The sequence below is a fragment of the Acanthochromis polyacanthus genome, chromosome 8 (assembly GCF_021347895.1).
Source record: "Acanthochromis polyacanthus isolate Apoly-LR-REF ecotype Palm Island chromosome 8, KAUST_Apoly_ChrSc, whole genome shotgun sequence".
In the NCBI taxonomy this organism is placed as follows: Eukaryota; Metazoa; Chordata; class Actinopteri; family Pomacentridae; genus Acanthochromis; species Acanthochromis polyacanthus.
This window is the reverse complement of record NC_067120.1, coordinates 23,531,567-23,549,421: the sequence shown is the minus strand read 5'-3', so window position 1 is coordinate 23,549,421 and position 17,855 is coordinate 23,531,567. Positions and strand designations below refer to the sequence as shown.

Genomic DNA, 17,855 nt, shown 5'->3' with positions numbered 1-17,855 from the left:
TGATTTTTTTTTTTTTTTTTTTACCAGCTCATTGTGCCTCTGTACAGCGATGCTGTGGCCCTCATCCAGCTGACAGGCGATGTTAACTTTTCCTAACATGAACAGCTTGACGCTGTTTCCGATGTGACTTGTACTGTGTTCATGTTTTCTAATTTTGTCCGACAAGTATTTTAAATCCACAATTCCTTGTTGAGTCCATGCGGTATCTCCTCCAAAAAGTAAGCATGGGAAATAGAAAAGTGAATTCTTAGCTACACTTGCCGTTAGCCAGTCCTTTCTGTCAAACCAAGAAATGCAAAACCTATGATTTTTGTCGTTTGTCCCGTTGAGTTATTTGAACATCGTTTGGACGATGTGATCCCAGTCTCTTAACTTCCAGCTTTTCCTTCAACGACATTGAGGAAAATGGACAAGAAAGCAAATAATCCACCTTGTTCGTGCTAATGCCTGCCATAGCTTAACTTTTTCTCCCTCCTTCCCAACTCTGGCACAAATAGCAGCACCGCTGCGTTAACTCGCTGCTATTGGTCAAAAATCAGTGGCCTGTGGGCTGACTTAAGTTAGCCCAAATGATCAGTAAATCACGGGGGCGTGACATGACACCTGTCAATCACTTACAAGAGCGAAATGAATGAAAGCGGGCTGTATCTGCTGGGGCTGTAAAAAAATATGCCCATTTACAGATATTCTGTTTTTCTTTTGACTGATTGGTGCTGTTGCTACCTTTGGTTTCACCTAAACGTAAAACAATCAGTTGTAAATTATTTAAAAAATAATTTTCTCATCTTTTTTGTGTTAGCTTGGGAGGGCTTAGCCCTGTTAGCCCATTTATACCAGCCGGCCCTGGTTGTTAGTAAGATAAGCTTTTATTTTGTTAATTTAAGGCAGCTCTATGCCAGTAATAGTTGGCAGAAGATACTGAGTTAATTCATCATTCATGTCAACGTGTGTTAACTGGATCGATTACAAAATCCTAATGTCATTTGTCAATATGTTTAATGAACTACCCAGCCCTACATTGTAAAGTATTTTGTCATCTTGTATTCTCTAAATATGTTAATCTATTGCTCAAACTGAACTTCCTGGGTCATATTTCGCACTGCAGCCCCCTGAGAGATTTTAACAGGACTGATTTCATTTTGAATGCCCACTAAGACTGTTGTGTATCCACAATCTGACCACAGCGGTTAATTGTTTTTCCACAACTGTACTCAAGTGTGTAGTGCCTAAAATAATTTTTCTGTGTGTTTTAATTATGCCTAAATATGTAATGACCACTAAGAGGCATGAAGTGGAACTAATTGGTTTTCTAAAGAGTTGTGAAGTATCACTGGAAAACATCCTCAAGGCAAGGGCCTTCGCAAAGCAAATTATTTGTATTTATTTATTTATTTATTTTTACAAAGGCTGACTTTTAGGATGCGGTATGTCACTTTTGTGGGGTAAGGACTTGGAGCATATGCAGGAGGTTGGAGGAATACAGACTAGAAATAGCTGGGTTTGTGTTTACACATAGAATTTGCACTGTAACTGCTTGTACCAATGCAGAAGTACCTTGGGAAAACAAGCAGAAAAGATGAAGATATAGAGGCTGATGTTTGCCAACCGTTTGCACACATGACACTAGTAGTTGAAATTGCCAGTCCTGGATTGTGCACGCCAACTTCACTTCCAGTTCAGGAAGGTCATCTCTGTGTGTCTGTGCATCCAGAGGAGTTGGGCTGTGAGTGCTGGTAATAATCAAGGAAAGGACTGTGGAGAGTGACTCCAGCTGTGTGAGTTGTGTTTGAGTGTGTGATACTAGTTGCTGAGAGATTAGTCGGGCAAGTGTGTGTTTCTCCCTGTTGGTAACAATCTGCAGCCAGTGCTACATGTGTGTACGTGCCACAAATAATGTCTGCTTGGCTTGAATAGTTAGTGTCCAGAGGGCAACTATTTGGGCAGCCATTTGCTTACATGTGCAAGTGTGGGTTTGCAAAAAAAAAAAAATAGGAAAGTGAAACCGGGGCGGAAGGTCAGGGCCAGCTAATGCCTCCATTTATTTTTAACAAGGATTTCCTCCCATCACAGAGTCTGCTTTATAAAGGGCAGTAGACGGCATCCTGTGGACAAAAAAAATTGCTCCTTTCCCATCACAAGATCAATTTCAGTACCACATGAACTGTTTGATAAATCAAAGGCGTTGCAAGGTTTCGTGATGAACACCGATGTTCATGTTTAATTGTGACGTACTAAGAAATATGTATAGATGATGCCAATTTCTGGTAGGTCGAAGTAGAGCAGTAGTTTATTTCCCACGCTGTTTTTCCATCGGCCGTTATGGACATCTTTACAAACCTACCTCTCCTGCTTAATAACCTTTCATGTAAATGTGACAGAGATGTGGTTAATGGCTTACAATGAAGACGACATTCAAAAAATTTAATATTTAAACATAAAGAACTTATGTTTCTGCATGAAAATGTAGGACAACAAATACAGCTTCTTTGGAAAAAATCATTGCTTTTTAAAAAAATGAATAACTGGATTATTTGATTATTGAACTACAGAGAATTTTTATATGCCAATAAATAAGCTTTAATGTGACAGTGCTCAGTTTTAAAAACAGTCAAAGAGGAGTATGAAAAATTCTTTAATCAATCATTTAACAACAGCAGGGCTTAAAATATACTTCTCATTTCACATACACTACTATTCATATGTTTGGTATCATCCAATGTCATGTTTTCCATGAAAACTCACACTTTTATTCATATGCTAACATAATTACACAAGTGTTTTCTAATCATCAATTAGCCTTTTAACACCATTAGCTAACACAATGTAGCATTGGAGCACAGGAGTGATAGTTGCTGGAAATGGGCCTCTGTAACCCTATGTCGATGTTCCTTTAAAAATAGACTATTTCCAGCTAGAATAGTCATTTACCACATTACCAATGTCTAGACTGTATTTCTGATGCAGCTTCTGAGGGCAGGTATGCCAGTGTGAATACTAAACATCACAAGACGGGAGATCCCAGCTGTGTCCTCTTTAGTGGACAGGATTGACTGACTTGATTTCTTATATTCAATCGGGAAATCTGTCGAGAACAAGAGCTCACTTCCAAGAAAAACTCGAGTTCAAAACAGATAGCTGCATGTTCACAGTTCAGTCACTCTAAACAGGAATCACATGCACACAAACACAAATAGCATCTCTAAACTGATACAAGTGTCAGGTAAAGTAGAAACTTAAAGCACTTTAAAGTCCCTTACTTGAATCAGTGTCTCGAGGTTCAAACTGTTGCACTTCATTTTTGGAGTGAGGTAGATTAGATCAGAAAAAGTTTGTGTGAGGTACTTTTAGGCTCCTTTAAAACTGATGAAGATGCAGGTTTGCTGTTGCCTTCTAGATGACAGTAATGTCCACTCAGCCCTTGTATAAAGACAGCCTTGCATATGTAGAAGCAGCATTTTGTTCATTTTTTAAAACCTACAAAGGCAAATATATCTGATTGACAATAGCAGTGACACTGAAGTTTCATTAATAATTTACGATTATCAGCTATTATCAATGACATTGAATTGACAGATGCTTATTGATAGAAAAGTGAAGTGCACTGGAAAGATATTGGCTCTGGAAGACCTTTGCTGACATCACAAGGAGGATTTTCAGAGTTAAGTAATAAACACCAGGGAGATTTTTGGAGATGAATTTGCGGCTTCAGGTGGTGCAGGGGGGAGGTGAGGAGAGTCGCTACATCAGAGAGGCCCCTCAATTAAGATCAAACGGCTTTTTTATGTAAGGGTCACAGTGTCTGAGGTTGCCTGCCAAAAAAGAGAGTGCAGCTAATTGTGGTGCTCATGGTAATCGTGTTTTTGATCAGACATCTGTGATTTGATTTGGAGAGGCTATTTGTGATCTGTTTTCTCTTGAAGATCCTTTGATCATAAACATCACAGCGCCGATAACATTTGAATATGAATCGCTCTTCTGATGGCGTTGCCATTTTAGGTAAACGTGCTACAGTCAAGTTAACAACAATATCAATGAATAATGACTGATTAGCATTTACAAGTGCTAGTTTGTGTATTTGACATTGCATCTGATCATCAACTGGGGGTAAACTGCAGCAAAATCTGCAAACTTTTCACAGATTGGAGTAATTTGTGTGCTGTTGAAACACTGACTGTCTCTGTGTGGTGTAAGGGATAATCCGTACACTGTCAATATTGATGTCTCACTAGCATTGGGGCACTGTCACATCACTCTCATTGCCCCCTCGTTATCACTGCGGCTATTTTCTGCATTCCCTTGCTGTGCCACCCTGACCTAGCCACCCGCTGATCTCCCATCGAACACGAAGCCCAACTGGCAGCACGCCATGACCACATTCATTCCGCTTAGAATTATGAGGTTCTTGTTTAAAATGTTAAGCTTCAGCTCTATCTGCCTAGAGGTACTAATCTCTGGTGTGTGTGTGTGTGTGTGTGTGTGTGTGTGTGTGTGTGTGTGTGTGTGTGTGTGTGTGTGTGTGTGTGTGTGTGTGTGTGTGTGTGTGTGTGTGTGTGTGTGTGTGTGTGTGTGTGTGTGTGTGTGTGTGTGTGTGTGTGTGTGTGTGTGTGTGTGTGTGTGTGTGTGTGTGTGATCAGGTTTTGGCTATTGTTGTGGGGACCTAATGTCCCCACGACCATAGGAAAACCAAAAGAAATGTCATTTGTGGGGACCTCATTTGGGTCCCCATGAGGGGAAACAGTGTTTTCTTGGCCATGTTGTTGTTACTGAATAAAGTAAAAGTGCAAAAACGTTTCTTTAGGGTTAGGCATTGTTTTGATCTGGGTTATAGTGCAGCGGATGAGACACACAAAATAGACAAATTGTGCACTTTTGAGTAAAAGCAAGAGACTTTTCATGGTGATTCTTCATCCAACACGAATGAAATTTAGAAATGGAGGCATTTGAAAAAAAAACATATTTTCAAGATGGTGGCCAAACAAAGATGGCGGTCATGCGAAAATCGAGATTTTTTCATGGAACACGAATTTTGAATGTCTTTCTGATAAATATCTGAGAAATTATACTTATAAGTAAGAAAAACACATTTCTTTTAAAATATGTACTCCATAAGCTTGACGTGGAATAATGTTTATTTTTTTTCAAGATCATAACGGATGGCAACAGCGACTGACCGTGTCCCATGGTGTTACTACCATCCATTCTATGCAAGGACACAGGTCAGATGATTTGCGTTGTTCAGTTCACAAAACTCTAGGATTACATTCTAAATTCTTAGCAACACAAACAACAAACAGTCAAACATTGTATCTACGAACAATGAACATCAAATGGTATATTTTCTTACACTATAGATCAATACAACATAAGAACAAAATCAATACAGGCTAACTGCTACTTTTAAAAAGCTGGACATGTTTGAAAACTCTCAACCTGGAACATCATGTATGTATGAAATACCATAAAGAACACCCAAATGTATCATATTACAAAATGCTTATCCTAAGTTTTCTATGATATCAGGTATATACATCTGTAAACTGCCAAGTTCTCAAAACCAGGTGACGTCTACATACGCCAAACACTGTACTTAGAAGACTAACTGCAATAGGCGAAAATAGCTTCTATACCTATACATCAATAAAGTATGCACCACTGTAACTTTCTGTACATTCAGTTGGAACAATCACCTGCACATTTGCAGAGATCAGTGCATTTCAGAGAAGCACTTCGGCATTTGCATCAACCATGACAATCCTTTGTGCAACCGCAACACAACAGTTCAATACACGTTGCAGAAGCTGAAGCCAAGGTCGACCACAATGGTGTCCAGGTGGTACTTGTGCCAGACTGCTCCTTGTTCCATCCCCATGAGGATGTATCAGGATATTCTGGTCGAGCTATTAACGCCTGGCCCCAAATATGCCCACCTTGGTATACTGCTCTTCGCACGTGTTGAGTAAGGGATGCTTGTGTCGGTGGGATGTTCTCAATCGTGTGGCTTTTCTGAGTAAACAGAACTCGCCGAACATCATTGACTTCTGTGCTAGCTGAAGTTCTCTCATACAACAATACAACAAAACATTCAAGTTCAGCTTAGTGCGAGTCAGAAATTTCTTGTGGAGGGTTGGATGACAGGCTAGCAAATGTCGTCGTGATGTGGCCATATGTTTGCCAGAGTTGTCAGGCCTTTTTCTTGCCTACACCATACATTGCAGAAACTGTGCCACATCCTGTAATACTGTGAAACAGTGGAAGACCAGTGCACTTCTGTGGACCGAGAGTCATGGTTAGTTCATGTACAGGAATGAAACGCCTTGTTTTTCCTGTTCCAAAGTCAATCCACAATTCTTGCGGTTTGATGGTTGCAAAGTGAGCAGTGGCCAACACTACAACATCCGTATCTACAGTTCTGATGTAGATCTTTTGATAGCCATGTCTGACAACATTTGCAATGTGCAACAACAAGTGGGTGTCGGCTTCCTCATGTGTACAAGCTGATATTTCATTAACAGCAACATCTTCCTTGTTGGTCAGTGCCCTTGTGCCTAATGTCACCACGATAAGCTCTTGAACCTCAAGGGACACAGTCATATCAGACAGAAACTGGAACAGTTCTGTCTTGTTCATACTGTTCTTTAGGAATTCACTCCACTTTCTTGGAACTGTGTTGTCTGGTGCCATTCGTCATCTTGCACCAGTTCCTGGCTTGTCCCTGGCATCAGATTTAAGATTGTCCTGATGATAGACATCCCATACAAGGTCCAGTCTGTCGCACGTGGTCAGTGCTCTTTGGATGAAGGGGAGGAAGATCTTGGAAGCATACTCAGCAAAGGTCCGGCAATTTTGTGGAGTCAGAAAGTGTACAACAGCAGGACCATCTGGCATAACCGCATCAACCTCAGGAGCAGCATCACTGGGCTTTGCCAAGTCTTCCAAGCAATTTAACAGCAGGCTTTTGTTTGAAGGACGCAGTTTTTCAAACTGACTAAGTGCAGGGGGATAGGCTTGATTTTCATGGAGAAAAGAATTCTTCCAATAACCCTTCTCGAGACTGACTAGCAATGTAGAGTCATGCAAATAAGTTGCAGTCTTGCTTCAAAGAAGATACCTGAGTAGGGACTGTGCTTTTCTTAACTGTAGGCCTTGAGATCAGCGGAAAGTTGTTCCTCTTAATTGGATCTGACAACAGTTTTGATCTGTTGATGATTCTCTCATTGACAAATGTGTTGTACTGCTCAATGCCAGATTGGTTAATCTGGTAGAGTGTCTCCGTCACAGAGTTGTCAATGATGTCTCCTGAAAAGAGAACAACCAGTTCTGAAGTTTCATTGTTGAAAGGATTTCCACCCTTCTGAATACTCTAAGCAAGTTTCTTGACGTCTGACACAAACGTTGATTGGACTTTCTCATGTTCCTCGTGATGCTGGAACTGTGTTTTTGTAGAAGAAATGCAGTCGATGGCGCTTTCAAAATCTACAATCACTCTAGCCATTTCGGGTCCACCGACAGTCCACCTTCTCAAAGCAGCAGCATTTTCTGTGAGCCCAATGGCCCCGCCCTCACCCTTTACCAGAGCATTATTTTGCTCATGCGCTTGATCGATCGACATTCCTGAAAATCGATTACATGTCTTCCGGACCATGAAGTTTCCTTGCTTGAACTGTTGGAATACGTCTGGATGAGTGGTGTGGAGGTTGGTCATATCCCTGATGTGAATGGGTAGCCACCGTGAATAGTTGTGATGGTCAAGAGCAAAAAACCAAGGAGCCATCTGTATTAGAGACTGAAGGTAGAGTTCAAAATTTCCCTCTCGCAATGACCTGACAAACAAGAGCAAGGTGAGTTCCATCTCTAATACAAAAGACCAGTACTTGAAGGTGGGATGACGGTCTGCCTGATTGATACACCAAGATTCCATGCTGCATTGCTCTTCTCTCCCTGGGAGGTCGCTCAGGTAACCCTGATAACTCTGAGTGAGCAACATCTGCAGAGCACATGCTGTGACTTCGTGAACTCTTCTTGTACGAGTGACGTGCCGCTTTCAAAAACGAATCTGCTGTGCCTGATCCAACAAGTCCTGTGTCAACAAGTGAGTCTGTCCAGCCACTGCCTTCTAACCACTGACCTATTGCTTTCAAGTATGCCATTTCAATGTGGAGACCACCCATCATGATTACAAAGGAGGACTCACCATGCTGATCTGGAAATTGCCACTGAACTTCTTTAGCAACTGAGAATAGCGGTTGATCTGCAGCAATTATACAGGTCTGACCTGGATTGAGATACTCAGTAGCCTTGCGGACCATTTTCATACAATGCATGATCATAGCTACAGACTTCGCTTGTTCACTGAACAAAGGGAGGAGTGACGTGACTGATGGCAGCCTATCCGAGTCATGGATCAGATTCAGTGAGTGGTATGCTCCCCAAGACACATCAGAGGGTATTCTTTGATTTGATACTGCCTCTTGCACATAATTGAGCCACTTAAGTTCCTCTTCTTTGGACTTGTTGAAGCAGTTGTTTTCTACTAGAGGAACAAAACCATCGAGTAGTGGTGGTACAAGAGGTTTCTTCTGTGACACTGCAGGAGGAACATTTGCATAGAACTCTGGCAGCTCTGAGACAGATTTCTTCTTAGGTCTCGACAATTCCTGCCGCCGCGTTTGGCATGGATCTCATGTTTGTTTGATAGTGGGATACTGGAATATAGATATTCCAGTTTCATGAAAGGAACCATGTGATGTCAAGGAGCTCGGATTTTGATCGATATTATCAACGGCTCCAGTACAGAAGATCCCTCGACGCAGATTTGTTGGAACCACAGCCTCGATTTCATTGAAATGAGCATTAGCAGCATCGGTGAGTTGCGTGGACACTTGAAGGACTCTATCATATGATACTGACATTCCTAGATGATAGAAAGAATCCAGTAAGTTCCTACTTCGTGTCTGTGCATGGATCTTGAGGCCCAAGTACAAGGGCAAAGGAGTTTCCTGTTCTTTGCTGTGAGTGGTTGTTCTGCCTTGGCCTGAGCGCTTAACACAGTTGAATTTAATCAGGTGAGCGATGGAGAGTGCTGCTTGATACTTTGCTTTGTTGTTACATGTAATACTTGGCCCTGTTAGCGTCATTGTCATCAAAGCTAGGAGAGACTCTGGAATGCTATCTTCCTGATTTATCGATGATTCATCAAAACACTTAGACTTGTGATTGAATATGTCTCTGCGAATTAGCCTGGCTGCCTTTGCGAGACACAAAGCTTCGTCATCGCCTGAGTCTCTGTAGAAAGACTCAAGTGCTTTTCCTACCTGATGTGTGAAAGCAAGCAGCACGTCTTTACCTGAAACATGAGCCTGCAAGTCAAGAATGGCGCCTAGCAAACGATTCTTTAACCTTGTACTGTGAGGTCTTTGCTCAATGCCATGCTCCTTCAAATGGGAAGCATAGAGACATGTAAGATCAGCCAGTCTTAAAGGCTTTGGGTCGCAGGAAACTCTGTGTTCTTCAACATACTCAACAAGTGCAGCAAATGCAAGACTGTGAAACGTTTGTCCACCTTGTCCTTCGTTTTCCTTCAAAGCTGACTCTCCTTCTATACAATTGGGCCAAACATGACAAGTGATACTTTGCTTCCTGAGCTATCAAATCACCACAAGTAAGCTTTGCAATCAGTTTCTCATCCTGAAGGTCAAACGCACATTTTCTAACCTTTTCATCAACAGAGTATGTTTCGACATTATGAAGTTTTTCCTTTGTCACAGTGTCACACAGGAAACACACCCGTGAAATAGTGGCAGATACGTCTCTTCTAGCGAACTTACGAGAGCTTGTGTCATCACCAACCGACTTCCGTTTCTTCTCGGCTCTTTCCACGGCTTGGTTGTTACACTTAAGGAAACACGATTTATGCCACTTTGCACAGTTGTCTCTAAAGCTGGCCTCTAGGCCCTTCCCTTGGTCAATTCTGGTAAGGTCAAGGGAAAATGGAAGGGAATTGCATTTCTGCAGGCGATTCAGGTTGTTGGCAAGTGTTGTCCAACCAGCCCCACCTTTCCCTTTTCTGTTGGCAGGACATTGTAATTGCTCAGATGTATCGTTTTGACAGAGAATACACAAGTTCCAATCAGTTGGATTGTTACTCTCGTTGCTAGTTGACGGTTGACCTGGTTCATTCATTGTTGTAACGATCCAGTTACACACACACACACACACACACACAGAAAGTTCACAGCAGAACAGCATCAGCCAGAAGCACCTTCACCACGTTCTTGAAAAGAAAAACAATCATTAGTACATGAAAGAAAAGCATAGGATGCGTCATCACAACCTGTGCAAAATTCTGCGTTTAACACCAGAAGTAAATGTAAGATCTATACTTAAACAAAACTTTATCTTAGTATAATATGTATTAATTGGCACATTGTATAATATCACTGCACCAAATTGCATGCATTTGCTGCTAGTTCACCTTGGCTTATGCCAAGATAAATGTAACATTGTGGTCATTTTACCAACTCCCTGGCAGCCATATTTGATTTGGCGGCCATCTTGGAAATTCACTTTTTTTTGCGATGCCTCTATTTCTAATATTAATCAGCATATCCTACAGTATATATACAGACCAAATTTCATGCTTTTAATATGAAGTGCACAATGGTTTCCATGATCCGCTGTACTATAAGGTTAGGGTAAGGGTTAGAGGTTAGCTATGAATGGGAGTCAATGGTAGATCCCCACAAGGATAGGAAAACACAGTGTGTGTGTGTGTGTGTGTGTGTGTGTGTGTGTGTGTGTGTGTGTGTGTGTGTGTGCGTGTGCGTGCATGTGTGTGTGTGCATTATGTAATTTGCTGTGTGTAATGCAGCTTTCCTCAGTACATTTGATTAAATGAAGAAGCATCACTATAGATCTGCATGGTCCCATGGTTTTGTAGATGTCCAGCATACCTGCTGGTGCCAGTTAGCCGTCCTCAGTCTCTCTAACTTTAGGTTATCATCCAAGATTTTCTATTTTTATATATTTGTTGCATAATGCTTAATATTTTGTTGTTTTCACTTGTCATTCTTCCTTTAAGTGCGGTTAATAAGTTAGGTTCTCTGGTGGTCCTGCAGGGCTCATTACCTTCCACTATGCCTGTTCAAAAAAAGTCGCCACTTGGATTTAACGAAGCAGATAGTTAAGAACTTTCCATTGAATAATTACTGCTATGATAAATATCTTATTGAACCTTAGCTGATGCAATGATTAGCCTCTCATTTCTTACACAGCTGTGTTGGAAGACGTATCCTGTGGTCATGGAACAGATGTTAATCAGTTTCAGAAGGGTCAAATTATTGGCCTGCATCAAGCAAAGAAAACAACTACGGAGGTTGCTGAGACAACTAACATCGAGTTGAGAACCGTCCAATGCGTTATTAAGACCTGAAGGATAGTGGCGAACCATGATCTTCAAGGAATAAATGTGGTTAGAACAAGCTCTTAGATGATTGCAGGAAATCAACAGTCGAACTCAGGGCTATGTTCAATAGTGAAAGTAAGCATTTCCACACTCACAGTCTGAAGGGAACTCAAGGGATTGGGACTAAACAGCTGTGTAGCTCTAAGAAAACCACTGATAAGTATGGCTAATCAGAAAAAAAGGCTTCAACTTGCTAGGTAGCATAAAGATTGGACTCTGGATCAATAAAAGAAAGTCAAGTGGTCTGATGTGTCCAGCTTTACCCTGTTTCAAAGTGATGGGCGCATCACGTTAAGAGAGGCAGATGAAGTGATGCACTCATCATGAGGGGCCACACAGAGGGATGGAGGTCTGGATCACATGAGTATAAATGAGCTGAGCAGATGTTGGCCAGATGTGACCAAGAAGGGGAGGGCAGGCGTTAAGGATGAAGAGAGGGGAAAAAAGAAAGAAATGAGCACAGATAGCAAGAGAGACTCACTGTCCACACACTGACAGCTTTGTTCACCTCCTCTCAGGAGTTAAACGTTACTCTCCCTCCTCCTTCTTTTACACACACTAATACACTCCTCCTCTCCTCCCTCCATCCTCCTCCCTCTGCTGCCTCCCTCCTCTCTCTCTTTGAAGTGAGGACAGTGAACAGGAAGCAAGCCGGAATCGATTGCTCCATGCATTAGGCCTGGAATGTGTGACACCCTCCTCCTCTTCACCCTCCTCTTCCTTCCTCCTCCATCCTACTGACACATCCTTCATTTAATTCCTCCCCATTCACATACCCCCTCCACCTTCTGCATAAAACACTACTATTATTTTTGCTGAGAGCCCTACTTTGTTTCTCTTTGTCCAGATTATTAGTAGCAAAAATGATAGCTTGTATGAAGTGAGCAGTTAATTGTTCATTGAATCTACAGTACACTACTATTAATCGGTTACAATTTTAAAATCGGTCACTTCAGCCATTTATCAAAGATTCTGTACAGCTTCTCAAATGAACAGTTAACTTGTCCTTTTGTTTGGACTTTTGGTTGTACAAAGCAAGCATTTTGAAGACATTACTGTTGGACTGAAACTGGAACTCTACTGTAAGGTTACTGTGTTAGCGGTTTCTGCTTTGATAAATGAGAAATGAGAAAAAGGTGTTCTTGGTTAAACTGAACAGAATGTTCTCTCTTCGTGTTCAGCCTCTCGTCATGCGCCTTTCTTTGCTCATTAAAAAGAAAAATCACCTTTTCCAGGAGCACACTTAGTACAGGCAACGAAAAAACAAAATAAAGCAGATTTTCTCTGCTTTGCTCTGTGGCTGTAGCCAGTCCTGTCTTAGAGTGTAAATAACCTTGCGAACTTGTCTTTACTTGGGAAGGTAGTGAGTCGGTCACAGAGTCTGCTGTTCAGTCAGTAATCCAGCAGTGTGAGTCATCCACCTACTTCAGTCTGCCAAGTTGCAACAGGCTCAAGGCCTATTCCACTGACAGAACAATGAGACAGGACGGATGTTGGCTAACTCTGCACAGCATTATGTATTACCACTGCATATTAGCGAGGCTTATTAACACCTATGATTTATTCTGTCTCACACTTTGATTCCTGCATATTTCGAACATGACGGTGAAGTAGGAGAGGTATTTAGGGCTCCATCTGTGCTTTGGTATGAGTATTATTTACAGCTCAGACTTTAACGCAATTTGTACTGACACTTCAGTTCATGTTTCAACAACATGTAGAACTCCACTTCACATTTCAACCTAATCTGGTACTTGCATTTCTAGTTTCTGATAAGTTGTGAGATGTCTCAGACAAGGCAATTAAGAAGTCAGATTTTCTTCCTGTGACTTTGCCGAGAGAGGAGTGACTAAACGTTACTGACCAAATGGGTTGACGTTGCCATGGACCCGCTAACAGAAACACGAATGTAGACAATCAATGGTGAGAATGATGCAGGTAATCTTGTATTGGAAAAACCTAAGAAAAGAAGGAAAAAAATGGCTGTCAATTAGTCCACTGGTGGTAGCTACAGGACAGTATTTGTCTCCAATTTTCGCCATGTTTCTACGAGTCATTTGGGCTGCTTTTGGTCAGTGTCCTGGACACATTGTAGTTGTTGTCACATATCGAGAAAGAAAGTAAAAAAGATCTGACATAAAAGTCCATATCAGGACATTGTGAGACATCCCAGATGCGGCATTTGTTGTCCTGCACTGTAAAAAACAGTAGATTGTGCAATGTAATATCTATTATATTGGACAAATAATGCATGTTGTTTTTGTTGGGGTAGAGTGGTATTTTTTTTTTTTTTTTTTTTTTTTTTTTTTTTTAAGCAACGAGACAGCTTGACACCATTGGTCAAGCTGTCAAATACTGTTGGACACCTCTGCAAATGTCAGCCGTCACCTGTTGCTAGGGTGACGGTACCTGGCTGGAAAATTAAATATTTCGTCTTCACTTTACTGGTTTGGATGTTATTGGTTACTCAACTATCAGCTCAAATACATTTGATTTATCACATAGAAGTAGTCCTAGCAGATCATACCCCAGCCTTTCTTTTCAGAACATACTTCAACTGAAACTAAAATTCCCTTTAGCATTTTAATTGTAGGAATCGCTTCCATGTTAACTGCCACTTCCACCCTCTTTCGGTGCTCCAGCTTTATGTTCCTTCACCCATTCTTGTTAAAAAATTTCAGACGTTCCACCAAATAAAGTTTTGAAGACATTAAAGCTGCTTCAGATGTCTTAGAAATCCTACAGTGAAATAGAGCACCCTGAAATTTTCTTTAGAAATATTTAGCCTAGCTTTCTCTCACTCTGTGCTTCCTATTCATTTCCAGCAGGGTCCTGAAACAAGCTGGGCACTTACGGGCGCCCTTTAATGGGGTATTATTTTGAGAGCCCATTGTTTTCAGTGACATGCCCTCAGTTATATTTCAGAGTGTCACAATGGTGATTTGATTTAATGTGGGTTTCTTGTGGAATACAATGCGTTTGTTGGTGGCAAAATTCATGGCAGACCTGAGCGGGGCCCTTATGTCAGAGAAAATACCCACACAAATTTTCTCTCTTGCTTTCATTTCCAGCTCTTAAACAGTAAAACAAACTTGACGCCCACGCAGGCCAGCGCCAACGGTCACTACTCCAACGGTTTGCCGGCGCGTCACGTCGCCAGTTCAAGAGTGGAAGGGTGGATGGGGGGAGAAAGTGCCGGTAGGGGAGGTTTGACTGCTGGGAACCAGACTGGGCCTGACAGGGGAGGAAAAGGAAGGAGAGAGGAAGAGGAGATAGCACAGACGCACCCACTGGAGGTTCTCTCCGGTCATCCGTCGAGTCTGGACTCGACCCTACGGCACATTGTTCAACAGTTGGATATTCTCACGCAGGTCAGTTATGGGTACAACTTAAAGCATCAGCTCAAAATACTGACAGGAAGTGACAAATATCAGACATGGAGGAGACAAATCCTCCCACTGCAGTGTTTTTCTCCCAGTGTCAGGTCACATTTACTATTCAAAATGCAGAATCTAGACTGTAATAGGTGCCATTTTTCTCACTGGAAAAATTAGTCACACCTGTTTTTTGCAGGTGCCAGTGGTAGCTGGACAGAGACATTTTTGCATTTCACATCTTTTATATTTATGGGCAGCTAGCATGAAATTTATGCACACAAAGGAATCAGTCAAAACACATTTTATTTTGGCGGTGCTGTTTTATGAGAAAGTCAGCAACAGAAAATGCATTTGCTGTTCTTTTTATTTTGTAATTTAGTTAAAGTGGCCATCCATAAAAAATATATATATTTGTTGTGTTTTCTGCTTCCCAGAAAGTAATAATTTGATTAAAACATGCAACTCAGGGAACCTCTAGACCAGTCCAGACAAAATATGTTTCATTTAAAAATGACTGTTACCCTTTTGGTGCAAGTAAACCATGCTGATGAGCTGCTCCCAGCATCAAGGCCACAGTGTTGCTGTCCTGGCTGGTGTGTCATAAGAGCTGTAATGTCTCTGAACTATCTATCTTTGGCTCTGCGTTATTTTTCCATAACGCTAAAAGGATTGATTTCAGGGCACTCAGACTGATCTTTACTCGTCTGATTTCTACTTCTATAATTATTCTATGACTGCTGTGTAATTATTCCGCCCTCCCACCACTTCACTTCATACAGACTGTTTCAGTGTTGGAGGAGCGTCTCACCCTGACTGAGGACAAGCTGAAGGAGTGTCTCCTCCACCAATCCCAGATTCTGAAGGATGTGCGAGCATCAGAAGCATGGCGGAGGACGGACAGCGAGGGGACAGATGGATCACCTGTCCATTTCACCTGAGAACAACCTCACCCTCTATCAGACTGCAGCACAATCACACATTGTGTTGTTGTGCTTAACCCCAACACTGCTGAACATGTGTGTGTGAGTGATTTTAACCACTATGGTGGTCTTTCTCAGGGGTCAGTGGGTTAATCAGGATTTGGGCAATGATAGAAGTTTCTTTTCGACTGCATGTGTCTGTGCGTGGAAGTGTGCAATACCAACATATTTTGTCCATGACTCTCTACACTTGTTAAGGATATCTAGCTGCACAGCCAAGAAGACATTCCATTTCTGTGTGTGTGTGTGTGTGTGTGTGTGTGTGTGTGTGTGTGTGTGTGTGTGTGTGTGTGTGTGTGTGTGTGTGTGTGTGTGTGTGTGTGTGTGTGTGTGTGTGTGTGTGTGTGTGTGTGTGTGTGTGTGTGTGTGTGTGTGTGTGTGTGTGTGTGTGTGTGTGGACGGTACATCCAATCTGGACAGCTGCAGCTATGAAAACAGACGGTGCTTGTCTGCCATATGACCTTTTTGTGCGAATGCGTTTACATGTGTATACTTGTGAATTAGCAGATGTTTTTGCAGTTTTGTGCTTCAGCAATAACATTTTTTATAGCATTTTGTTTGCATCTTTGCATAATGCCATGTAATTTTAAACCAAGCTGTGCACACATTGCCTCAAGCAAACCTTCCCAAATAATTATTATTTATATGAATAAACAATTTATTATATTCCACTAATTCTAATAGTACGGTCTGTATCTTTGTTCGGACAAAAGTCACAAAAACAGAAAAAAATTAACACATTCAGTTCCTTCATTTTCAAGACTGATTCTTGTTTTCATGGTTATTGGCTAAAACTTGTTTTTGTTTTCTGAATTACATCAAAATGCAGTCAGAGTTATTGACTTTTAGCTTGAAGGCCATACTTAGCATCAAACCACTTAAGACAAATCAAGTAAGATGACATTGAGACAGATTAGCCTCATGGATTCCCAATACTGAAACCGATTTGGTAGCACTTTATAATAACTATACACTATTAAGCATTAGTTAAGCATTGGTTAAGCATAATTTCAGCATTAGTTAATCCTTAAATCCTCATGAACTCATCATGAATTCACCATTAGTAATGCATTACAAAGCATTAGTAAAGACAGTTTTAAATGTTCAACCAACACATTATTAAGCATTAGTTAAACATTAGTAAAGTGCTTAATTCATCGTTAACTCATCATTTGTAACTAATTAGTTATACGTGCATAATTAATCATGAATTCATGATCTGTATGACATTTATTATGCATTACTAAGCACTTAATAAATCCGGTTAAAAATGTTTTGTTGCTCATTGATAATCTCAGATGTTAATACTTTATAAAGGGTTAGCAACTGTGTTAGTATATGATTTACAAACACATATTCATCCTCAATGAATAACTTATTAATGCGGTTACTACTCATTAGTTAAGTATATTCCGTGAGCCCATCTAAAGTGAGGACTATCTATGCTTTATAAAGCATTTATAAAGGACACAGAAGCAAAGATATACAAAGTGTCAGTTTTATTGGTCCCAAACAATACAAGCTCTTTTAGTAAAACAAATATACCGTTTTCAAATATTGCAAGATAACACTAGATAATTTCTGCAACCTGTTTGCCTCTACGATCAGCTGCCATCTCCCCAGCGTGATATGGCTCTCTCTCCGACTTCCGCATTTCAGAAAAATTAAAAAAAAAACCGCGCGGTCTCGCTCTCCAGAACCGCGGAGGAGGCTGGGACTTGTAGGACTCTGGGACTCTGGTATTTTGGAGCATGCGCACTCGCATTTTTGACGGTAAGAGCATGCGCAGTAGCGTCCTACACGTCCCAGAGTCCTACAAGTCCCAGCCTCCTCCGCGGTTCTGGAGAGCGAGACCGCGCGGTTTTTTTTTTTAATTTTTCTGAAATGCGGAAGTCGGAGAGAGAGCCATATGACGCTGGGGAGATGGCAGCTGATCGTAGAGGCAAACAGGTTGCAGAAATTATCTAGTGTTATCTTGCAATATTTGAAAACGGTATATTTGTTTTACTGTAAAGCACTTTGTGCACTTCAAGGGCA

At 41.2% G+C, this 17,855-nt stretch overlaps 1 protein-coding gene across 1 annotated transcript in view; it reads left to right on the top strand.

Annotated features, from left to right (window-relative positions):
- Positions 1-17,448, top strand: part of poc1b (POC1 centriolar protein B) — a 67,172-nt gene extending 49,724 nt beyond the window's left edge. The window contains exons 11-12 of the mRNA XM_022214575.2: positions 14,533-14,832; positions 15,618-17,448. Coding sequence (XP_022070267.2) covers positions 14,533-14,832; positions 15,618-15,776 — 459 coding nt within the window. The 3' untranslated portion in view covers positions 15,777-17,448. The remainder of the gene's footprint in view (positions 1-14,532; positions 14,833-15,617) is intronic.
- The last annotated feature ends 407 nt before the right edge of the window (positions 17,449-17,855 follow it).